Consider the following 26,128-nt stretch of genomic DNA (forward strand, 5'->3'; position numbering starts at 1 on the left):
TACCAATTATGTCACACCAGCAACATGGATGAAATGCCCATGAACTTGATATGCCCAGCAACTGAACTGTGGAGTGGGTAGGTTAGAAAACAATTTTAGTGGAAAGCACAGAACATGAGAAGATAAGATTCCCAGTGATACTAGTCTATATGGTCAATGGAAGGAAATTAAAGCCCATGGTAATTTAGGAACTTCAAACCATGCCGAACATTGAGTTCCCTGCAGAGGATTTTAGGGCATTTTCATAACAATGGTTTGAAGCTGTGGATTGATAATGGATGGGATAGATGTTCTAGTGGCAAACAGCACAATTTACTAGTTAAGTACAGTGGGCGGCAGCTCAGCGGTTAGCAATGCTGCCTCACAGCTTCATGGACTGGAGTTCGATTCCAGCCTTGGGTGACTGTGTGGAGTTTGCATATTCTCCCTGTGAGGGGTTTCATACGTAGCTTCAGCCATTTTAAGCTCTTTGTTGTTCTTAACATTTTAGAAATTAGCTGTGAGAAAATCTATATATATTTTAAAATAAGCTGGTGTGAGTCCCCTGTCCATATGTGTATCAGGAAAGGCTGAACGTGCTAGGGCTCAAACTCTAGAAAAGAAAGGGCTGAGGATCACCCTCGAAATATAGAACTGTGGAATGTCATAGTATAGAGACAGGCCATTCAGTCTGTTGTGTCAGTTCCAGCTGCAAGAGAAGCTCAGCTAATCCCACTCCCCATGTCCTTGCCCTATGGCGCTGCAATATTTTTCTCTTAGGTGCTTAACCCTTTTGAAAGCCACTGCTGAATCTGCCTTCCCCAGAATCTCAGGTAATACATTCCAGATTCCAAAACTAATCTCTACTGGTTCTTTTGCCAGTCACCTTAAATTAGCATCCTATGGTACTTGATCTTCTGCAAACAGAAGCATTTTCTCTGAACCGTGATTTTGAACAGTTCTATCAGAAGTCCACTTATTCTTCCTTGGGGTGACAAAGAATGGATAAAGGTTTCAGTTGAAGAAATGATGCACAAATGGAAATAGGTGGTGTTGCTGATGGTTCAGTAAGTAGTCTCATAACACCAGGTTAAAGTCCAATAAGTTTATTTGGTAGTACGAGATTTTGGAGCACTGCCCCATCATCAGGTGAGTGATGAGTTTGATTTACAAACAGGGCACGTATAGACACAAACTCAATTACGAGATAATGTTTGGAATGCGAGTCTTAACAGGTAATCAAGCCTTTACAGGTGCTGGCAATGTGAGTAGAGAGAGGATTAAAGAGGTGAGAATTGTCTCCAGCCAGGACAGTTAGTGAGATTTTCAAGGCCAGACAAGTTGTGAAGGTTACAGATAGTGTGACATGAACTCAAGATCCTGGTTAAGGCTATTGTCACGTGTGTAGAACTTGGCTATGAGTTTCCGCTCAGTGATTCTGAGTTGACGTATTGTGAAGGCTGCCTTAGACTGCTTACCCGAAGATCAGAGGCTGAATGCTCATACTACCAAATAAACCTGTTGGACTTTAACCTGGTATTGTGAGACTACTTACTGTGCCTACCCCAGTCCAATGCCGGCAACTCCACATCATTGCGATGGTTATTATATATGAGGTTTAAAATTCAGCTCAGTATCAAAACGAATGCCACAGATTCAGAGTTTGGCAGGTATAGGTACAGCTTACCCAAATGCAGAGTGCACAAAAATATGTCGTCATACTTTCATGTCCGATTTATTGAGCTACTTATGACTCAAGGTACCACATTTCACTCCAAATGTTATATACCTGTGTTCACACAATCTCATGCATCACATTAATGATATGTAAAACTATTGAGGCATTACTGAAGTTGGTTATGTGTTCTAATGTATTTTGTATTTTATCTGAGGGAGTGATTAGAAGGCAGTTGTGGGCCAACAGCTTTAATTATCAACTGGCCACACGGTGAAGCCTTCCATTGTTTGCTGGAGCAGACGAGTGAAGGAGCAGAGAGAGAGCTAAGATTTTACCTGTTAAAAACCTGTTTAAAATAAGTTTAAAGCACTTTGTTCTTTGTAGAACTGTTTAAAGCATTTATTTATTGTATTTACTGCTTTAAGAATTCTGAGGGAGTGGTTAGAAGGCAGTTGTGGGCCAACAGGTTTAAATCAGTGCCAGGTTTAAAAGGAGGCCTGGTGTAGACAGCAGGCAGCGGAGTGAGGGGGAAGCAGAATGAGTTATTAGGGCTTAATATCAAAAAGGGCTTGAGGAAAAAAGGCCAGGTGAGTTCATTTGAAAAAACAAGGAAAAAAATTTTTTCAAGACTACTACAGTGAATAATGGAGGGGCATGTGATGTGTGGTTTCTGTATGATGTGGGAACTGGTGGACTCCAGGGTCCATCCCAGTGACCATGTCTGTAGTAAGTGCAGGTTGCTGGAGGAGCTCCGGCTCAAGGTGGATGAGCTGGCCTCTGAGCTACAGTCACTGAGGCTCATCAAGGGGAGAGAGGGTGCCATTGTCAATGGGGTGCAAGTGACATCCACCCCCCCTAGACTGGCTAACTCTAAGGGTCAGGGACAAGAGGGGGCTGCTGGGAGGAGGAAGGGGGGTGAGGAGCGGAGGCCTCAGCCTCTTAATCTGCATAACAGGTTTGAGGTTCTTGCTTCCAGTCTGGAAGAGGACGAGGCAGGTGAGGTTGGTGAGCAAACTGCACACGGTACAGTGATGCAGCACGACATAGGCAAAGAGAGGGGGAAAAGGAACGTAGTAGTGATTGGAGATAGTGGGGTGAAGAGTATTGACACTGTCCTTTGTCACAATGACAAAGTGCACAGAAGGGTGTGTTGTCTGCCTGGTGCTCGGGTACGGGATGTCGCAGCTGGGCTGCAGAGGAACCTGGAGTGGGAGGGTGAGAATCCGGTCGTTGTGGTTCATGTGGGTGCCGGCGACGTTAGCAAAATGCAGACTGAGGATCTGGGGAGGGAGTATGAAAAGCTTGGAATGGAATTAAAAAGTAGAACCGACAAGGTGGTCATCTCTGGGCTACTGCCTGAACCGAGTGCAGACGGGCATAAGGTTGACAGGATTAAGGAAGTGAATGGGTGGCTCAGGGATTGGTGTGGGAGGAATGGGTTTGAATTTATGGGGCATTGGCACCAGTATTGGGGTAGGTGGGACCTGTTCGGGCGGGATGGGGTTGGTCTGAACCGTGCTGGGACCAGAGTGCTGGCGAATCGAGTAAAGAGGACTGTAGACAGGGCTTTAAACTAATTGGGGGGGGGGAGGGTGCGAGGGTAGGTGATGTTACGAGGTCTAAAGCTAAGGAGAGGGTACAGGTAAGGGAAGAGGCCGAGGATGTCCCAATAATAGAGGGAGTAGGGGGCGTGAGTATGGTTGGTGGCGTTACGGCAAATAGGGTCCAGGTGAAGGCTGGGATGAAAGCACTTTATCTGAATGCATGAAGCATTCGGAGTAAAGCGGATGAGCTGGTGGCGCAGATCGACACAAATGGATATGATCTGGTGGCCATTACAGAGATGTGGCTGCAGGGTGACAGGGACTGGGAGCTGAATGTACAGGGCTATCAAGTGTTTAGGAAGGATAGGCAGGAGGGAAAAGGGGGGGGCGTAGCTCTGCTGATTAAGGATAGCATCAGGGTGGTAGCAAGGGATGATATTGGAGCCAAGGAGCAGAGGGTGGAATCGTTGTGGGTGGAGATTAGGAACAGCAAAGGGAGGAAGACGCTGGTGGGTGTTGTCTATAGGCCCCCGAATAATGATCTGGAGGTGGGGCGGGCTGTTAACGCGCAAATAAGTGCGGCATGCAAGAATGGGACGGCCGTAGTTATGGGGGATTTCAATCTGCATATTGATTGGTTGACCCATGTCGGACACGGAGGGCTCGAGGAGGAGTTCTTGGAATGCTGCCGGGATAGTTTCCTCGAACAGTGTGTGTTGGAGCCGCCGAGGGAGCGAGCTATCTTGGATCTGGTGCTATGTAATGAGGCGGGTAGAATTAGGGACCTTGCGGTGAAGGATCCTCTTGGGGAGAGTGATCATTGTATGGTGGAGTTTCTGGTGCAGATGGAGGAGGAGAAAGTGGGTTCCCGGACACGCGTACTTTGTTTGAATAGAGGGGAGTACGGTAGGATGAGAGAAGAATTGGCGAATGTGGACTGGGGGAGTGCGTTGGAGGGAGGGTCTGCTGAGGAGCAGTGGAGGATCTTTAAGGAGATCTTTCTTGGTGCTCAGCGGAAATTTATTCCGATGGTCAAAAAGGACCGTAGGAGGAGAGGTAATAAGCCGTGGATAACGAAGGAGGTGAAGGAAAGTGTTAAATTAAAAGCGGAGGCGGTTAGAGTAGCTAAGAGTAGTGGGCGAGAAGAGGATTGGGAGAGGTTTAAATGTCAACAAAGATTGACAAAGAAGTTGATAAAGAAGGGTAGGAGAAACTATGAAGCTGGGCTAGCGCTTAATATAAAAAAGGATAGCAAGAGTTTTTATAAATATATAAAAAGGAAGAGGCTGGCTAGGGTGAACGTTGGTTCTTTAGAGGATGAGAAAGGGGACCTAGTGGTAGGGGATGGGGATATGGCTAAGGTCTTGAATAACTTTTTTGTTTCTGTCTTCACAGAGGAGGACGTGAATAATTTGCCGGGTGTTAGCGATGGAAAGGTGGTAGGACTGGAGGGTCTTAATGACATTACTGTTACTAGAGAGGCGGTGCTCGACAGACTGGAGGGGCTGATTGTGGACAAGTCCCCAGGACCGGATGGAATGCATCCGAGGGTTCTGAAAGAAATGGCGGAGGTGAGAGTGGATGCCTTGGTGGTTATTTTCCAGACGTCGCTGGATTCCGGGGAAGTGTCGGATGATTGGAAAACGGCTAATGTTACGCCGTTGTTTAAGAAGGGTGCCAGGCAAAAGGCGGGGAATTATAGGCCGGTTAGTTTAACGTCTGTGGTAGATAAAATGTTAGAATCTGTCATTAAGGAGGAAATTGCAAGGCATCTTGAAGGGAATTGCTTGATAGAGCAGATGCAGCACGGTTTCATTAAAGGAAAGTCGTGTCTGACAAATTTACTGGAGTTCTATGAGGATGTGTCTAGGGCGGTGGATAGAGGAGAGCCGGTGGATGTGGTCTTTCTAGATTTTCAGAAGGCGTTTGACAAAGTACCTCACAAGAGGTTATTGCAGAAGGTCGAGGGACATGGAGTTGGGGGTAGGGTGTTAGCGTGGATAGAGGATTGGTTGTCAAATAGGAGGCAGAGAGTGGGGGTCAACGGGTGCTATTCGGATTGGCGGATGGTGACTAGTGGAGTGCCCCAGGGGTCGGTGCTGGGGCCTCAGCTTTTTACCATTTATATAGATGATCTGGAGGAGGGAACCGAGTGTAGGGTGTCGAAATTTGCTGATGACACCAAGATTGGGGGAACGGCAAATTGTGCGGAGGGTGGGGAGAGTCTGCAGAAGGATCTAGATAGGCTGGGCGAATGGGCCAGGAAATGGCAAATGGAATTTAATGTTGGCAAGTGTGAGGTGGTCCACTTTGGTAGGAAGAATGGTAGGAAGAACTATTACTTACGGGGCGAAAAACTGCAGCAGGCGACGGTGCAGAGGGACCTCGGGGTCCTTGTGCATGAGTCGCAAAAACCCAGCTTGCAGGTGCAGCAGGTGGTCAGGAAGGCGAATGGGATGCTGGCCTTCATAGCGAGGGGGATTGAATATAAAAGTAGGGAGGTCTTGCTGCAGCTGTATAGGGCATTGGTGAGGCCGCAGCTGGAGTACTGTGTGCAGTTTTGGGCGCCGCACCTGCGCAAAGATATTTTGGCCTTGGAGGGAGTGCAGAGGAGGTTTACCAGGCTGAGACCGGAGTTGAGGGGGTTGAGCTATGAGGAGAGGCTGAATAAACTAGGCTTGTACTCGTTAGAGTTTAGAAGAATGAGGGGAGATCTCATTGAGACGTATAAGATGATGAATGGGATGGATAGGATAGAGGTGGAGAGACTCTTCCCGCTCAAAAAAGACAGTAGGACTAGGGGGCACAGCCTCAAGATAAAGGGGGGGGGGGGGCGGTTTAGAACGGCGTTGAGGAGGAACTTCTTCAAAGGGTGGTGAATCTCTGGAATTCTCTGCCCGTTGAAGTGGTGGAGGCTGCCTCGCTAAATATTTTTAAGACGCGGGTTGATGGGTTTTTGATAAGAGAGGGGATTAAGGGTTATGGGGAGAGGGCGGGAAGGTGGAACTGAGCCGCGACAGATCAGCCATGATCTTATTGAATGGCGGGGCAGGCTCGAAGGGCTAGATGGCCTACTCCTGCTCCTATTTCTTATGTTCTTATGTTTTTACACAATATTTGAACGTTGAAGAATTAAAACATTAAACTGTCTGCTAGTCGATCTATAAGTGGGTATGCAGTAAGTTAATGTCGGAAACCCTTGTGATAGGAAATTAATGCATTTACCCAAAGCACAATAAAAATATAAAACATGGTACCATAACCATAGCTGACATGCATTTGCAGGGAAATTAAGGTAGTACATGAGGGAGAAAGAAACTAAAGGATATGTTGGTACAGTGTTAAATAAAGTAGGGTGACCAGAGAATCACGTGAAACTAAACATCAGAGATCAGTTGGACCAAATGGCCTGTTTCTATACTGCAACAGCATACATGTACACATGTAAATAAGTTGTAAAATGGGGGAGTATTTTAAATACCACAGTAATAAATATTAAACATGTCACCCCTCCCCCATTGTACACATTGTAAGAGGTTGTTCAGTGTACTTAGTGAGAATAATTAATTATAGACTTTAAACCTCTTAGGAACCACTTCATTTTGTGTCTATAAGTGGTGTACACAAGGTTTTCTCACAGTGGACCTCTCAACTGATTTTGAACATCGCAAAAATGCACTTTTGCAGACCAGAAGAAAATTAATGTGTTTTTCTCTGAGTGAAGACTTTAATCAATATTACTTAGATCAGACTGAATAGTTGCAATTTAAATTTCAAAGATTTCATGATTCTATCATCATCCTTACAAATTTCTTAAACCCAGGATTATGCCTTTACAATGATTTACAGGATATAGTAAAAACTCCTGCAAACTAAATTTCAAACCAATTTGCCTCACCAGCAGCATTATAAATCAGTCATGTTGCAAAAACCCAAGATATAAAGTTTGAAGTTTATTTATTTGTGCAAAATGTAGGCTTACATTAACACTACAATGAAGTTACTGTGAAAATCCCCTAGTCATCACACTCCAGTGTCTGTTCGGGTACAGAGGAAGAACTTAGCATGGCCAATGCAGTTAACCAGTTAATCTTTGGGACTGTGGGAGGAAACTAGAGCATCAGAGGAAACCCACACAGACACAGGTAGAATGTGTGGATTCCACACAGACAGTGACCCAAGCTAGGAATACGAACCCAGGTCCCTGGCGCTATTAGACAGCAGTGTTAATCACTGTGCCACCATAATATTTAGTAATGATTCTAATACAGCAATTCAGTTCAATAGACTGCAACAGGGTTACGGTGAAACTCGATACATAACTTCCATGCTTTTCCATGGGATCAAAATGAAATTTGAATGTGTGCAATTAATAACCTAGATTTTAAAATCCTGAAGCTAGAATTAATAGGATGTCTCTAATATTCATGTAGATTTTGACCAGGCACTTTAAACACTAATGCTGACCTTTTACATACATCAGTAATGATTTTTATCTCTGTTGAATTTGGACTGTTTGCCAACAGCACAATTGAACTTCAGTCACTTGATTGCTGTTTATGAAATTCAAAATCTAATACTAAAAATTCACAGAAACAGCAAGCAAAACAGGATTATAAAATGTCTGCAGGGCTCACAATTTTAATAAAAACAAAATGCTGTATAAACTCAGCAGGTCTGACAGCATGTGTGTGTGGACAGTGGAACAGAGTTAATGATTCGAGTCCAAATAATTTCTTCAGTATTGAAAAGGGGTAGAAGTGTAATGGATCAGACAGTTGGAGGAAGGCATGGAGGTGGTTGGGCAGAATACAAGGACAGGGATAGGTCAGAGCTGAGGAAAGATCAAGCTGTAATGGACACAAGACAAAGGGAACGTTAATGGTACTATTAAGGACGAAAGAAATGCTTGTAGTGGCATAAAGATAACAGAATGTGTAAATAGGAAAACAAAGGTCAGTGCTCAGTAAGAGGCGAAAAAAAAATCGAAGGTCAAGTAACAGATGGCCCTTTGGGGGAAGAGGGGTGTTTTCATTAGGAAAAACCAATGAAACAAATATCAAATATCAGATGAGGAAGGGGCACATGGTGGGGGGGGCGAGTTCAATTTAAAGTTGTTGAACCCAATGTTGAGTTCAGAAGGCTGTAACATGCCTAACAGAAGATGTGTTCTTCTAGTTAATGTTGTGCTTCGCAGGAACATTGCAACATGCCAAGAAAGTATATTTGGGCATGAGAACAAAATGCTGAGTTGAAATGGCAGGTGACAGGCAGGTTGGGGTTATGCTCGTGGGCTGAGCAAAGGTGTTCTGCAAAGCAGTCACCCAGTTTGTGTTTAGTCTCCCCAGTGTTCAGGGGACTGCATTGGAAACAGTGAATAGTAGATTCAAAGAGTTGCAAGTAAAATGCTGCTTCACCTTAAAAAGTGTTTAAGCCCATGGTGGGGAGGGATGAGGTAAAGGACAGGTGTTGTAGTGTGATTGCACGGGAAGGTGCTATGGGAAGGGAATGAAGAGTTGGGAGCGATGGAATAATAAAAGGGGTCACAGAGGGAATAGTCCATGCAAAATTTTAATATTCTTGTATCAATAAATTTAAAAGGTCTGCTCATTTTTGATCTAACATATAAAACTAAGCTGCTGTTTGCAATTCCCATACAAGGTAAGTGAAATTTTAAAAAACTGGAAACATACAGGCATTATGTCAGCAGCAATTTTATTATTTGCCACAGGCTTGCTCAAATTTAACATGTGAAATTCACATTTCCAGTACAAAATTAAAATGAAAAATTTTATCTTCAAAGCAATCATGAGAGTATCCATCATCTTCCCCAATTTCCATTTTGGTCTGTCCACTAAACACATAGTGCAAAGAAGTAAGGTCCAAATGGGGCAACCTCCCCATCAAGACTAGTTGCGAATCAAGCAATGAGGTTTTAGGACCAGCCCCGCAGCAACTTCCATTCAAAAACATACTAAGAGTGCATTTTTAATTGCTGATTTACAAAAAAAGACTGGGTATGTAACTGAGCATTTATAAAACTATGGGTTAGTGAATAACTAGAGTATTGCTTTCAGTTCTGGCCATCACACTTCAGGAAGGATGGGAGAGAAAATCCTTAAAATGGTAAAGAATTTAAATGGTACAATGTTACTAGAATGGAGGAGGATTTCAGTTACAAGGTGAGGTTGGGAATGTTGGAGATGTTCTTGAAGCAAGGGAGATTTGATAGAGGTGTACAAAGTTATAACAAGTTTGGAAAAGGCAGACAAAGAAAACCTCTATTAGCTGATGGTACATGGACTGGAAGGATGCAGAATTAAGGTTTGGGAAAGAGATATGGTGAGAACGTGAGGAAGTTTTTTTTAAAACACTGAGTGGTAAGGATCTGGAACCTAATGCCTACGAGGATGGTGGAAGCAGAGAAGATTGTTGATTTCTAGATGAAGTTGGATGGACACCTGAAGGAAATAAACTTGCTGGGTTATGGGTTAGAATGGGGGAAAAGGGACTGATTAAATTGCTCTGCAGAGATCTAGCATGGACTTTATTGGGCTTAATAGCCTCCTTCTGAGCTCAAATAACTATCTGCAATTGTGAAATGGTTTACTATGTAGATTTCAAATGCACCCCTCATTTTGAAGGTACAGAAGGAAGCTACCTTGGATGTGTAACCTACCCCCAGGTGGAAGCCAGTGTTGCTCTATTTAGCTACAAGCAAAATTACTAGACACTGAAGACATCCATCCGTTTCCTTTGGCTTCATTCTGATGGAAAATAACTGGATCTTAATTCTGCACTTGTCAATATGGAGCTGCTATTAGGACCTCAGAATGGATAGAATTAATTTGAATCTCTAAGTGCATTTGCTCACTACAATATTTTGTAAAAGGCTACTATTTTAATTTGCCATTTCAGAGGTGTGAACCATGATAGGGGCCTGCAATTTAGTACAAGTGAGCTCCGTAATCGTATTCCTGAAATAAGTTGTGTGCCTTTGCTTTATAGAAACCACAAAAAATATTTAACTAGTAGTAGATGCAGCGAACACGATGGATGGGAATATCTGCCATGTCCTTTCGATGATCTTTTGCATAATCCCACAGGTAGTAATCAATCAAAACAGAATTGATGTGTGTATTTGTGCATCCTTTCTGTGCCTCAAGTTCCAGAATGTGTTGCAATATTAACTCAACGCACCAAATTGAGCAACCTCGAATCTCCACTTCCTCACAACTCCCTGACTGGAAGAGGATACCTAGGATAGGAATTAACAAGGCAACTTTAACCGCAATAAAAATGGTAACAAATTCATAACTGTAAAATATCAGATTGTGAAACTCACTTTAATTTTTTTGGACAAGTGTTTAGCAAACAGAACAGTTAATAGTAAAATGGAATGTTCTAGTTATCAACTGAAATGAACAATTGTAGGTCATGGATCAATCTTTTGCAAAACTGTCTTATATTTTAATCAACTCAATTGTTATTTGCTATTTCGCAGTTATATGGGGCATAATTTTCTAGATATAGAATATTTTCAGCTGTTAAGACCACTGTTGATCGATAAACCAGCCATGATAGCCCCAATGTATTCTCTATAACTGTATCGAATAATATCTATATTTATTTAATGTATGATATTAATATGTCCTGTCTACCCAACACCTTCTGGTCACTAAAAGGCAGAATGTTGGCAGTGATTGCATAAAGGGTAGAAACTGATTTTTCACCTTTGGAATTTGTTTAACTTAGAATGATGGGATGAAAATATCTTCTCTCTGCTGGTAATGAGTCTTTTGCAATAGGAGTTTTGGCAACCTCTTCATTAATATGCAGGGACCTCCAGCACAGAACTGTCCAGGCTCAATCTTACCTCATGAGCCTGAAGAAGCCACATATAGGAAATGAATTCAATCCAAAAGTAGATGACGTTTGGGCTGAGATAAGTTCTTGGGGCAGAGCTTTATTCAAAAGGAGGGCACAGTGATAGGGATATGAGAAAAGACAGAGGAAGCCATTTAATCAGCTAATTATGCAACCCTGAGGATGATCGGAGAACAGTTTCCAGGAGCTGCACTTACAATGGCAAACCTCTGCCAAGGGGATGTCCTTGCCATTTGTACCATCAGATGGCATTTTGTTCATGTCATTAAAACTATCTACTGCATAGCCACGTTCCCAAAGTAGCTGAGGTTCTGATAGCTTGAGTCCCAAGCTGTATCAAAACTAGACTGCCAACTGCCCTTTGACAAGGTAAATTGGCTTCCCACCGCTGCCCAACATGTTGCTGTCACTTCACAGAACATTAAAAAGAGCTGAACCTACAAAACTGGAATGTGGCCCTTGCATCTGCTTAGTTAAAATATTATTCTTCTAGAGCAGCCAGTGATTTGTGCCTTGGTAATCTAATTTCTTTTTCTGCAGGATTACATCCTCAGTGAAGATTAGAATCAATGTGATTGAAGAGGGAGCAGGAAAATAATAATGCTTTGGAAGCATAACAGTTGTGATGTTGAACAGTATTTCTCTTTTTATTCTTTCATGGGATATGGATGTCACTGGCTAGGCCAGCATTTGTTGCCTGGCCTTAACGCCAGAGAAGGTGGTGATAAGCTACTTCTTCAGATTGCTGCAGTCCATGTGATGTAGATACACCCACAGTCAAAGAAATGTGATCCAGGATTTTGATCTAGCAACAGTGAAGGAACGGGAATATAGTTTTAAGTAAGCTGGTGTGTAGCTTGAAGGGAACTTACTGGTGGTAATGTTTCCATGTATTGAAAAACTCTGCTGCCAGGTGGAAGTCACAAGTTTGGAAGGTAATACAGAAGGAGTCTTGGTAGTTGCTGCAGTGTATCTTGTAGGACATATTGCTGCTGCTGTACAACAGTGGTGGAGGGAGTGAAGGTTTAGGTTGGTTGATAAAGTGTCAATTAAACAGCTGCTTTGTCCTGAATGGTGTCAGGCTTCTCAAGTTTTGTCGGAGATGCACTCTTCCACTACATTTCTGACTAGTCCTTGAAATTGAGACTAGCATTGTGGAATCAGGTCATGAGTTACTTACCTCAGAATTCCAGTCTATTGACTTGCTCTTGCATTTATCTGGCTAGTCCAGTTTGGTTTCTGGTCAATGGTGACCCGTAGGACACTGATAGTGGGGATTTCAGCAACGGTAATGCTACTGATTTCAAGGAGAGATTGTCATTGCTTGGCACATGTTTTATGAATGTCACTTGTCATTTATCAGCCCAAGCCTGAGTATTGTCCTGGTCTTGTTGCATTTGGACTGCCTTAGTATTTGCTGAGTTGTAAATGGAAGCAAACAGCTGCAAATATTCCCACTTCTGATCTTATGATAAAGGGAAGGTCAGTGAAACAGCTGGGCTGTGGACATTATGCTGAGGAATTCCTGGTACTGTGTCCTGGGACTAAGATGATTGTCTAGGTACCAATTGAACCAGTGGAGAGTTTTCTGCTGGATACCCCATTGACCTCACTTTAACCAGGGATCCTTAATGCCACACATGGCATTTATGTCTCCCTTTATGTCAAGGGAAGCCACTCTCGTCTCCCCTCTGAAATTCAGTTCCTTTGCCCATATTTGACCCAAGGAGCTGAGCAACCCTGGCAGATCGTTGCTGAGTAAATGGTACCTAACAGCACTGTCATTACCTTCCATCACTTTGCTGATGTTGAGAGGCGATTAATCAAACAGTCAATAGCTAGATAGGATTTGTCCTGCTTCTTGTGCACAGGACATACTTCCATATGTATGCTTAAATATTTATTACCTGTGTGGAAATTAGAACTGACCAAGTTAATTAAGGAATTTGGTGCAGTTAAGTTGATGTAAGCTTTTTTTTAAAAAAACTCTACCCCCATACATAGAGCTTCCATTTAACTTAAATCTCTCCTTTGCCATGAGTGACAGGAGAATACTAAAGGATCTCTGGTGCCGATCTCCTACAGCCTTGAGTAAGTTATCTTTATAGCTATGCTGCCACTGCTGCTTTCCTGTTCCTTAGCAATAATGACCTAGTTCAATATTTACAAGTCAGTGGAAACAATATTTTTTATTGTAAACTAATACATGCGACAATAATAAATCAAATCAAACCAAGCTGCCTTCAATCCACCATCATACTAACTCAACTTCTCCAGAGAAAAGAAGATATAAATACAACACAGGGATGGAAAGTTCTTTCAAGATGCACTTACATAAACCACTAGTACTGAATCAAATTGATACTGCAGTCAAGATTTCATTTTTTCTTACATCTTAACTGACAAGTAATCTACAGCTTCTCTCTCTTGCTCAAATCTGCGGAATTGCATTCCTCTATTCCAATCAGCAGCTTCTAGCCTCCAATGAAATGCTTCTTCAATCACCTGTGCCAAATGCATTTTGACTGTAGCTAGAGACAGATATGTGACAGTAACTCTCTGCTGTGTCGGTACGAAACTGATTACAAACCTTGTTGAAGTTTTTCCATGAGTTTTTCTGAGTATTTCATGGCTCCAAGATAGACAAGGGCCTGAGGGATTCTGTAGTCGGCAAACATAGTGAGACTGGTCATGTCATGAAAGACACCATCCCCTTTTCCTTCCAATAGGCCCCAGATATCCGCTATAAGGATTTGTGCCCTTTTGTAAAAAGCAACTTTCTTGCCCTAAATAAGAAAAAGAAATAATTGTGAAGATTTTAAATGTCCAATATTTATAGTGATATTTCAAGTCCATCATATATGAACTGGAGAAATTTGAAAATTCTGTTCTTTATAATTGGTGACAGCATATGCTATAATACTATTCTACTTTCTATCCCATCACAATGGAAAAAATGCATCTACACTGAACTATAAAACTCTTAATTCTGTGCTGTGACTAGAGGCTAACATGACCATAGGACAGTTTACTAATGACAAGACAATCACAGCATCAAGTTGTGACAAAAAAGTAAGAAAGATAAAATGTGATGTTGTTTTGGAGGAGAGGGAATGTGAGTGAGGTGTACTGTCATGTATTTTAAGTTCTGAACAAAGACACTGTAGTCTCTAATTAACAAGCTCTGAAATATAAAGGAATCAAACTGAAAAAAATTGGTGTGGAATGTTTTATATTCTGTTACCTCAGTGAAAATTGAGGAAGATCGTCAATAAAAGAAAAGCATTTGTAAAAGTAAAAAGGAAGCAATATTCTTATCCCTTAGATGGTCATATGCAACATCTACAAAAGTCATCTTGATGAACCATTGGGCTACACTTGTGCTGAAACCAATCTGACATTTAGTACGACAAAGCTTTGCTTTTATCTTTAGGTATCGGTACCAATAATTAAACACCATTCTATGGGCTCAATGGGAATAAAAAGTCATCTAGTTTAGAAAAATCAGAAATCAATGCTCTTAGAAGTTAGGCAGGCCGACTTCCAGATTGGTTATGTGGAAATCTAAACACAGCAAGAAAATCTTCAAATGCTTGTTTTTTGGTGAATGGGAAGCAAAATAAATGATGCAGCAATAAAGATATAATGCACTTAAAATGCATTTTTAAAGGATTGGTTTTTAGTACTAAACAAGAAGTTACTTTGGAAACTGGGCATTTTTATTACTGTTAATTTCAGTATTGAGCATAGTCAGTATAGGTCAACTAGAGGACTTTTTCGCCCCCACACTGCAATTTGTTATGATTTGGAATGCATGGACGAGTGATAGAAGCATTTTCAATACTTTCAAAAAGAAAACAGAAGAAAAAAAGAATGCGCTAGGCTAAAGGGGAAGAGGGGGAAAATGGGACTAGTTAACCTGACCAAAGAGCCAGCACCGCCTGATGAGCTGACTGGCCTCTTGTGCTGTAAAATTGTGATTCTGTGTCAAAGAACAAACAAAGCAAATTTCCAGGCGCCACCTGTTCCTAGATAAGGCTTTCAGTAAGCTACTTTCCTGCTCTGTGTAACAATCTGCTCAGGACTAGAAGGCTAGAAAGTGGTGGACTGCAGACACCAGGCAGACAAGTCACAAATACAAGTTGACAGCAGATGGCTTCCGGCAGAGGAGAAGCTATTGGCTGCATCCCAGGTGAGAGAGAGCCTGAGATTCCTTGGTCTCACTTGCCATGCCCAGCTGGCATTCCGCTGCTAGAACTAGCTAAGAAGCTGAAAGGGATTTGGGAGCTACGAAATTAGGATGTCTGGTCACCATGGAGTGGAAATGAATATTTAATTTACAAGAACTGATTGAGTTACATGTGGTGCTGCTATATAAAACTGGTCTCTCCAGCCAAAACCTCAAATAGTGCGAAGAAATCTGCATACTGGGAAAGAACAAGGGGACAGAGTTGTGCCCAGAGTGGATCCTTTGGTACAGAAAGCATAAGCTTTGAAGGGAGGTAAATGCAAGGGACCTTAAAAATGCATAACACTCTGAGGAGCAAAGTTAAATTCAAATTTTTGTATCAAAACATGGTTAAACAGACAAAACACTAGTTGACTACTTATGCCAGGAAGCATCACTTTGCCAATACCAATGGTCTTCTAGTAGGATAATGGGAGAGAAAAAATTGAGATTATTCAACAGTGATTGTTTGCAGGGCATATCAGTTCTTCTGTCAATGTCTGCTTTAATTACAGTAATATTTTGTGAATTCAGAGAAGTTTCATAGTAACCCCAATAGTAATTGTAACTCCAAGTAATAACTCCAACCCCCACACACACATCCTGTGCATTCAACAGCTATTGACCTTAAATCCTTACGAGCTTCCTATTAAAGTAGCATCATGTGAGATCTGGAGGCTTTTGTGTATTTGCACTACTTGTGTTCTCATTTGCTATTACAAAGAACATTTCTGCTTTAAAACTGCAACCTTGACTCTGATCCCTTTATTCTGAATTAAAGAAATGTTGCCACTTCCAAAAGGGGAAAACAAAACCCCAAGGTGACTAACCACTAATTAGGATATCAAGTATGGTGGTTATTTTCCAGATGTCGCTGGATTCCGGGAAAGTGCCGGAAGATTGGAAAGCGGCTAATGTTACGCTGTTGTTTAAGAAGGGTGCCAGGCAAAAGGCAGGGAATTATAGGCCGGTTAGTTTAACATCTGTTGTAGGTAAAATGTTAGAATCCATCATCAAGGAGGAAATAGCAAGGCATCTTGAGAGGAATTGCTTGATAGAGCAGACGCATAAGAACATAAGAAATAGGAGCAGGAGTAGGCCAACTAGCCCTTCAAGCCTGCCCCGCCATTCAATAAGATCATGGCTGATCTGTCGCGGCTCAGTTCCACATTCCCGCCCTCTCCCCATAACCCTTAATCCCCTCTCTTATCAAAAACCCATCAACCCGCATCTCAAAAATATTTAGCGAGGTAGCCTCCACCACTTCAACAGGCAGAGAATTCCAGAGATTCACCACCCTTTGAGTGAAGAAGTTCCTCCTCAACTCCGTTCTAAACCGCCCCCCCCTTTATCTTGAGGCTGTGCCCCCTAGTCCTACTATCCTTTCTGAGCAGGAAGAGTCTCTCCACCTCTATCCCATCCATCCCATTCATCATCTTATACATCTCAATGAGATCTCCCCTCATTCTTCTAAACTCTAACGAGTACAAGCCTAGTTTATTCAGCCTCTCCTCATAGCTCAACCCCCTCAACTTCGGCATCAGCCTAGTAAACCTCCTCTGCACTCCCTCCAAGGCCAAAATATCCTTGCGTAAGTACGGCGCCCAAAACTGCACACAGTACTCCAGCTGCGGCCTCACCAATGCCCTATACAGCCGCAGCAAGACCTCCCTACTTTTATATTCAATCCCCCTCGCTATGAAGGCCAGCATCCCATTCGCCTTCCTGACCACCTGCTGCACCTGCAAGCTGGGTTTTTGCGACTCATGCACAAGGACCCCAAGGTCCCTCTGCACCGTCGCCTGCTGCAGTTTTTCTCCACGTAAGTAATAATCCTTCCTACCATTATTAAGTCGTGTCTGACAAATTTACTGGAGTTCTATGAGGATGTGTCTAGGGTGGTGGATAGAGGAGAGTCGGTGGATGTGGTCTTTCTGGATTTTCAGAAGGCGTTTGACAAGGTACCTCACAGGAGGTTATTGCAGAAGGTCAGGGGACAGGGAGTTGGGGGTAGGGTGTTAGCGTGGATAGAGGATTGGTTGTCAAATAGGAGGCAGAGAGTGGGGGTCAATGGGTGCTATTTGGATTGGCGGATGGTGACTAGTGGAGTGCCTCAGGGGTCAGTGCTGGGGCCTCAGCTATTTACCATTTATATAGATGATCTGGAGGAGGGAACTGAGTGTAGGGTGTCGAAATTTGCTGATGACACCAAGATTGGAGGAAAGGCAAATTGTGCGGAGGGTGTGGAGAGTCTACAGAAAGATCTAGATAGGCTGGGTGAATGGGCCAGGAAATGGCAAATGGAATTTAATGTTGGCAAGTGTGAGGTGGTCCACTTTGGTAGGAATAATGGTAGGAAGGATTATCACTTACGTGGCAAAAAACTGCAGCAGGCGACGGTGCAGAGGGACCTTGGGGTCCTTGTGCATGAGTCGCAAAAACCCAGCTTGCAGGTGATCAGGAAGGCGAATGGGATGCTGGCCTTCATAGCGAGGGGGATTGAATATAAAAGTAGGGAGGTCTTGCTGCGGCTGTATAGGGCATTGGTGAGGCCGCAGCTGGAGTACTGTGTGCAGTTTTGGGTGCCGTACTTACGCAAGGATATTTTGGCCTTGGAGGGAGTGCAGAGGAGGTTTACTAGGCTGATGCCGGAGTTGAGGGGGTTGAGCTATGAGGAGAGGCTGAATAAACTAGGCTTGTACTCACTGGAGTTTAGAAGAATGAGGGGAGATCTCATTGAGATGTATAAGATGATGAATGGGATGGATAGGATAGAGGTGGAGAGACTCTTCCCGCTCAAAGGATAATAGGACTAGGGGGCACAGCCTCAAGATAAAGGGGGGGGCGGTTTAGAACAGAGTTGAGGAGGAACTTCTTCACTCAAAGGGTGGTGAATCTCTGGAATTCTCTGCCCGTTGAAGTGGTGGAGGCTGCCTCGCTAAATATTTTTAAGACGCGGGTTGATGGGTTTTTGATAAGAGAGGGGATTAAGGGTTATGGGGAGAGGGCGGAACTGTGGAACTGAGCCACGACAGATCAGCCACGATCTTATTGAATGGCGGGGCAGGCTCGAAGGGCTAGATGGCCTACTCCTGCTCCTATTTCTTATGTTATTTCATTTTACCTGTTAAGGACAAATATAACTGCAGAACATCAGAAGAGGCAATCTTCAAGTTAACTACAGCTCTACTTTATGCATGCTACAATCTCACCATTCGCAGGTGATTTGCACCTTTTTCAGCCATAGCGTACAATCAATGGAACACAAATCTAGCCCATCTAACTGACAGTGTGGATCAAATCACTTATTGTGTGAAAATCAAGTTACTTCACAGCAAAAAACGTTGCTATGTCTTGTCCTCTGGCCCAATCCACTTGTGTTGCAAATGGACACTACCAACATGCACCAGGTTTCTGCAAATGGAATTGGTCTTCCCGCAAACTGCTGAGAGATTTATTTTTAATTCCTTGTGCTCAGCAATAAAGAACAGAACTGCAGGAAATAATTTATGGAAGCATAGTGGAAAGTTTCCTACATTTAAAATTTCACAATTCCAAACATAGCAAATGTTCTCATATACTTATAATGCCAAAACTATATAGTAACCAGAAAAAAAATAAGTGCATCTCCAACTCATATCGATCAAAAAAGGGTCTTGACCACAGCAGAGTTACCTGAAATGTAGTTTCATCCCTATATGAAGGAAAATTTTCCACGACAAGCTGTAGCAGTTTCTGAGCACTATTTTCACTTTTTTTGATGCAATTAAGGAACGAACCATCAAACTTCTCTAGCAATATGTTTCCAGCCTCTTTAAGTACTCTGAGACGTTCTTCAATCAGAGGCATTGGAACATCTGTGTCAGAACGTAGCACATATTTCAGCTGATCCAAGGTTATATTAGCAAAATATGATGCAGTGGTAATGGGAATACCTTAACAGGAAGAAAGAAAGAATATCAGCAATATTAACATAATCACTCCTCCTAGTAGGAAAACTTGAGATCTGAACAAGGCAGATCAACAGGGAACTGCATTGTTTTGTACAATTATCAAAGTCACACATGACATTCAACGTGTTAAAGATAAGTGATCTCTCCTCATCCTTCTTAATGCGTCTGTAGTCTCTAACATTGTGGACTACATCACCCTCCTCCACTGTCATACAGCAGAGTTGCGCTGCTCCATTCTCACCAATGTATCACCTGCAGTGTTTTTTCTCTTCTGATATTACTACCTCTGATCTATTGCCAGTTTGCTATTCTGATCTACATGTTTGTCCTTGGTGGTGGAGACAGGTTCAGACAAGGCTTTCAAAAAATAAATCAGATAGGCATTTGAAGGGAAAAAGGTGCAGGGTTACAGGGAAAGGGCAGGGAGTGGAACTAGCACAAGCCTGATGAACCAAATGGTCTCCCTCTATGACTGGAGGCAGTGAAAATCAGCCAGTGTTATGGTGGAAAATATGTCTGTGTGGTCACAAGTAAAAACTTAGGTTTAACAAAGACGTTTTCTCTATTTTCTTTAGGTGTCCCCATTCCCACCCCTGGATAAAACAGACCACAGACACTCAACAACTCTGCCCATACATGAAGACAACATTTGGATCAGGAATCAGAGATGCTGGTACTCGTGAAAACACATTTTAGATAAGGTGCAATCAAGTGGCAATTACTTAGCAATAACGTGCTCAGTGACACTAAGTTTGGGTTCCACTAGGACCACTCAGCTCCTGACCTCATTATAGAGAGTCTAACGATCTCCCCTTCACATTCAATGACAATATCATTGCTGAATTCTCAACTATCAACATCCTGGGGTTGACCAGAAACTGAACTGGACCAGTCATATAAATACTGTGGCTACAAGAGCAGGTCAAAGGCTAGGAATCCTGCGTAAGTAACTCATATCTTGACTCCCCAAAGCCTGTCTATCATCTACAAGGCACAAATCAGGAGTGTGATAGAATTATTTCCAATTGTCTGGACGAATACAGTCAAGAAGCTCAACACCATCTAGGACAACATAAGAACATAAGAAATAGGAGCAGGAGTAGGTCATCTAGCCCTTCGAGCCTGCCCCGCCATTCAAGAAGATCATGGCTGATCTGTCGTGGCTCAGTTCCACATTCCCGCCCTCTCCCCATAACCCTTAATCCCCTCGCTTATCAAAAACACACACAGACTCACACTTCATCCACAAAAATTCACTCCCTCCACCACCAATACACAGTGCAAGCAGTGGATACTGTTGATAATAGGCATTAAAGGAACTCAACAAGGCTGTTTAGATAGCACCTTCCAACTCACGGCCTCTATCTGGAAGGACAAGGGCAACAGATGCATGGGAACACCACTACAAGTTTCCCTTCAAACCACACACTTGACTTGGGAATATATTGCCACACTGGGTCAAATTCCTGCAACTCTTTCTCTAACAGCTGTGGACATACCAACACCACATGGTCTCTAGCAGTTCAAGAAGGCAGCTCACCATCACCTTCTCGAGGATAATTAGGGATGAGCAATGTCCACATCCCTTGAATTAATACAAAAGTAATCATATTTGAGTGGAAAAAGAAGTTCAATTTCTTATTCCTGTTAAAGATAATCAAGTCACCATCACATTGTTTATGGAATGTTGCTGTGTACAAATTAGCTGTTCTGACTTCTGCAATGCAATGTGCTTACCCTTCATTCGTATTTTAATGACTGTGAAGAGTTTTGAGATGCACTCACATTGTGAAAAATCATAGAATCATATAGTGAAGAAGGCGGCCATTCAGCCCATCAAATCTACATTGACCATAATCTCAACCAGGCCCTTTCTCCTTTACCCCACGTATTTATCCTGCTATTCCCCCTGACACTATGGGGCAATTTACCATGGCCAATCATCCTAACCCACACACTTTTGGATTGCGGGAGGAAGCCAGAGCACCTGAAAGAAACCCACACAGACACAAGAAGAAAGTGCAAACTCCACACAGTCAGCTGAGGCTGTAACTGAACCCAAGTCCTGGCACTGTGAGGCAGCAGAGCTAACCACCGTGCCACCATTCCGCCCAAAGATCTATGCACATTCATTTCTTTACAGGAAAATGAACTACTAACTGCTTGTACATATTTAATTTCTCCAACTTGACTCGGGTCAATTTCTTTAACATCACATCTGAAAAATAATGGTCTCCGAACTTAGCACAAATGGAATTTAAGACCTGCCACAAAGATAAAAGAATAAAATCCAACTGGGAACTAACCTTCATCCAGTGCTCTGTTAATAGCAGCACAAAGTGACCAAAAGCCACTATGCAGTTTGCCTTTGTACTTCACCAAACACTTGTGATCTTCATTTTCAGACCAAAAGGAAAAGTTGAGGGTATCTGTAACAAATACCCAGTTGATAGAGGCTTCATTCATTGTTTGGGGGTTCAAGTCATGGAGCAATTTCCATCCTGTTGCATCAAGTTCCTTTGAATTTCTTTTTTCAAACAACATTTCAGCAACCTTTTGAACTCCTTCTTTTAAAATAGAGACATCTTTGCTGTTCTCAGATATAAATTTGCCAGCTTCCTTCGGCAGCAATGGTGCATCCATATTTTTTTCCTTCTATTAAATCTTGAGGGGGGGGGTTAAAAGAATAAATTGAAAATATCTTTACTGTATCCCAAAATAAATACGGCAGCAGATTGAGGATTCCTTATAGATCATACCTACACACTTAAATAGATGGTGCAGCAATTTATTTCTAAGTAATATTTTGACATTTAAATTGAGTTTTATCATATTAAGTAAGCAGCTCATTACTGAGTGCAGCTAATCACAGTGTGAATTTTGGAATTTGGTTCGTGAGGGAATTCTATTCAATAAGCAAAGAGGGAAACAGGTAAATGATTGAGAGTAAAACTCACCAACCAATCTTTCAAAACTCGTAATTTATTAGTAATTGTAATGTTTCATTATTAGTAAGGTTTATTGGAAATAGTAAAGTTCTTGGATTAGTAGTATATATTAATTATAAAATCATAAAATATTGACATAATAAAGATGGCAGGGCAGGTGATGTATTGCAATTGTAGAATGTGGGCATTCCTGGAACCAGTGTGATCTAGGGCTAACACACTTGTAACATGATTATTTTAAAATTTTGTCACAGGAATCGGGCTTCAGTAGCTAAGCCAGCATTTTTATTGCCTATCCTTAGTTGCCCTAGAGAAAGCGCTGGTGAACTGCCTTTTTGAAACATCTGTAGTCCATCAGAGTAGGTTCACCCAAGTACTATTAGTACATGCACAGTGAGTTTAAGGAGATCCAGGATCTTGGCCTAGCAACATTGAAGGAACAGTAATTTAGTCCCATGTCATGATGTTGTGTGGTTTGAAGGGTAACTTGCAGGTGTGGATGTCCCCATGTGTCAATTGCCTTGTTCTTTGTAGGTGACAGAAATTGCAGGTTTGAAAGACGTGGTTTAGAGAATCTTGATGAGTTCTTGTTGGGCATTTTGTAGATAATACACACTACTGCCATTGTACTCTGATGGTGGAGTGAGTGAATGTTTGTGGTTGGAGTGCCAATCCAGTGGGCTGTTTTGGCCGAGATGGTATAAATTTTTTTTGAGTGTTAATGAATCTGCACTTATTCAGGCAAGTGGAGAGCATGCCATCAACTCTTTACTTGTGCCGTGTAGATGATGGACAGGTTTTGGGGAGTCAGGGTGTGAATTTTTATCTGCAGAATTCCCAGCCTTAGCCAAACTGCTCTAATAGCCACAGAATGCATGTGAATGGTTCAGTTCAGTTTATGGTCAATGGTAACCTCCCAGGATATCGATAGTGGGGGATTCAACTATGTTAATACCATTGAGTGTCAAGGAGAGATTGTTGGATTTTCACATGTTAGAGATGGTCATTGTTGGTACTTGTGCAGCTTCAATGTTAGTTGCCAGAAGATATCATCCAGATCTTGCTGCATTAGGACAAGGACTGCTTCAATATCTGAGAGTCATGAATTGTGCAATTATCAGTGAACATCCCCACTTCTGACATTATGATGGAAAGAGCTGACGAAGCAGCTGAATGTTGTGCTGAGGATTAGCACACAGAATGCCTGCAGTATGTGCTGGAATGGAGATGATTGATCTCCAACAACCACAACCATCTTCCTTCGTGCTAAATATGACTCCAATTAGAGGAGAGTTTTCCCACTGATTCCCATCATAGAGAATGGGAATGCTTGTGGAGCTTCTTCCTCCAGTGAGTTGTTTAATTGTCCACTACCATTTATGGATGTGGTAGGATTGTGGACCTTAGATCCGATCTGTGGCATCACTTAGCTCTATCACTCGCTGCTTCCACAGTTCGGAATGCAAGTAGTCCCGAGTTGGAGCTTTACCTGGCTGGGACCTCATTTTTTGGATATGTCAGCTGCTGATACTGTGATGCCCTCCTGCGCTTTTCATTGAACTAGGGTCGAACCTCTGACTTGATGGTAATGGTAGAGTGGGGGATAAACTGAGGTTACATATTGTGGTTGAGTTCAATCTGCTGCTGCTGATTGCACACAACACCTCACAGATGCCCAGATTGACCAGATCTAGCAACTCAATATCTATTTCATTTAGCAGGGCAATAGTGTCACATTACACAATGGAGGGTACCCTCAATGTGAAGATGGAACTTCATCTCCACAAGAACTGTGCAGTGATCACTCATACTAATACTGTCATGGACAGATGCAACTGTGAAAGGTAGAATGGCGAGGATGAGGTCAAGTAGCTTTTTCTCTCATCATTTACACAGGCCCAAACTAGCAGCTATGTTCTATAGAACTCAGCCAGCTTTATTGGTTACAGTGTCACTGCGCCATTGTTGAAGTCCCTCACCCAGAGTACATTCTGCACCCTTCCACCCTCAGTGCTTCCTTCAAATAGTGTTCAATGTGGAGCAATACTGATTCATTAGTGGTGGTGGCCATTTTCATGTGATCAGCTATTATCTCAGGTGTGGTAATTGATGTCTGGGGCCTACTGTCACACTTGCAATCAGCCTTGAAGTGGAGCTTTGGGCATCCTACAGGTTTCTTGCTTCAGCTACACGACCATACAAAAAACCTTGGGTATGCAACCATCTTTCATCCTGCCAACGTGCACAAGCCAACAAAGGTCACTTCTGTTTGAGGAGTGCTAACACTCTTGGGAACTCTGCCTTTGTAAGGACTGCCTAATTTCCAATTTAAGCCTGCCAAAATGCAGCGTAGGCAGTGATGGTGATAATTTTGCTGTAAATGATATCAATATAGCAAATTGCTCCAAATGAAATTCTTTAAAATGAGAATCTATTACATTGAATGGTACTGCAATTGTGTTTTGGAAATTGTTAAAACTTTTACATTATTTCACTGATTTAAAAGGAGAAGGAAAGGCCTTTGACGACATTAGTCATTAAGTATTCCCCCATTCCACTTAAGTACACATTAAGCATAGGATTGACTTAGGAAACTAAAATATATTATACAAACTCACTCAAAAGGTTTCCATGCTAGAAAAAGTGCTGTGCGTGCCTACTAGGCCATTATTATTAACAGGGGGCATTCTGGAGCTTACGCAAATTAATTATCTTAATAATAATACAAACAGTAAATGCTGGATGAACTCAGCAGGGTCTGGCTGCATCTGTGGACAGAGAAGCACAGTTAATGTTTCAAGTCCATTGACCCTTCTACAGAATTACCATAATGACATTCAAAAAAGTGTCTTGGCATGCTAGTTGAAGAGACATGTAGCCTACAAAGCACAAGATTTGACTGAAAAGTCAATAAATTCATCATAAGTATTAAGGTTCAAATCAAGATTGTTTGAGAGTTGTCGTAGATAGAAGTGTGACTTCAGTTTATTTAAACTGATGGTAAAACTATGAAATAACAAAAGGCACAATTTAAAATTAGTGAAACATAATTCTTAAAGCACGTTACCCTTTAAACAAGTATTAACTTACATGGAAAATCAAAGTTCAAGAAGTGATAGAACCTCAAACTCTCCGACAGCAGCAAGATACCAAGAATGAAACTAGGATCTGGAAGCACACAAGCCAGAGTCTTCCATCACAAAAAGAAACCCTTAGCTCTCTGCATTAGCCATCAAGCATCTATCAATTCTAATCTCATTTGCCAGCACTAAATTCAAGGCCCTGTATGCTATGGTATTTCAAGCGTCCATTTAAGTGTTTCCTAAATGTTGTGAGGGTTCCTATGGGCTTCTTACTCGCTAGTTATTTGCCTAATTGCTCCACACTAACTGCAACACTATATTTTGCACCCTCTCCTCCACTATGTATTCTATGAATGATATGCTTTGTATATCACAAGAAACAATATTTTTCACTGCATCTCAATACATGCGACAACAATTAATCAAATCACATGGCCCCTTTGTGCTCAGGTACAAATCCAATCCCAGTACACACCACACTACAGCCTCTCTCCTCTTCCTATAAGGGGAGTCCAGCTTCGCCCACAGGCTAAACTAAAGCTGCCAGCCAGCCAACTTACTTATGGATGGCTCAGACCGAAAGTCGCTGGATTTAACAGGCCTCTGTCTCCTTTACAACCGCCAAACACTTGGGTCACCAACCCGACACGACAAAAGGATTCGCTACGTTGGCGTTAGCAGACGAAAAAACGCGCATTTGGCACCAATCCAAAGCGATAGAGCGAAGGAAACTTACGCGCATGCCGAAAAACAGCAGTCCCACAATCCGCCGCGGTATGCGCATGCGCAACGGTCCATCCCGATCTCTCCCTGTCCCACCGGTGCCTC

At 42.4% G+C, this 26,128-nt stretch overlaps 1 protein-coding gene across 3 annotated transcripts; it reads right to left on the bottom strand.

Annotated features, from left to right (window-relative positions):
• Positions 1-7,135: 7,135 nt before the first annotated feature.
• On the bottom strand, positions 7,136-26,047 carry qng1 (Q-nucleotide N-glycosylase 1). 3 transcript variants are annotated; one of them, XM_080188842.1, is made up of 6 exons: positions 25,861-26,047; positions 25,308-25,385; positions 21,576-21,933; positions 18,992-19,251; positions 13,679-13,874; positions 7,136-10,459 (listed from the first exon to the last, which is right to left on the bottom strand). In XM_080188842.1, exons 3-6 carry the CDS (start codon positions 21,910-21,912, stop codon positions 10,230-10,232), a joined length of 1,023 nt encoding a protein of 340 aa, XP_080044968.1. In that variant the 5' UTR covers positions 21,913-21,933; positions 25,308-25,385; positions 25,861-26,047; the 3' UTR covers positions 7,136-10,229. The 3 variants fall into 3 exon arrangements, with proteins under 3 accessions (XP_080044968.1, XP_080044969.1, XP_080044970.1); XM_080188843.1 differs by lacking the exon at positions 25,308-25,385; XM_080188844.1 differs by lacking the exons at positions 25,308-25,385; positions 25,861-26,047 and adding an exon at positions 24,836-25,038.
• Positions 26,048-26,128: the final 81 nt, after the last annotated feature.

Source organism: Carcharhinus amblyrhynchos, chromosome 5 (assembly GCF_965287045.1).
Source record: "Carcharhinus amblyrhynchos chromosome 5, sCarAmb.v2.hapA, whole genome shotgun sequence".
NCBI lineage: Eukaryota > Metazoa > Chordata > Chondrichthyes > Carcharhiniformes > Carcharhinidae > Carcharhinus > Carcharhinus amblyrhynchos.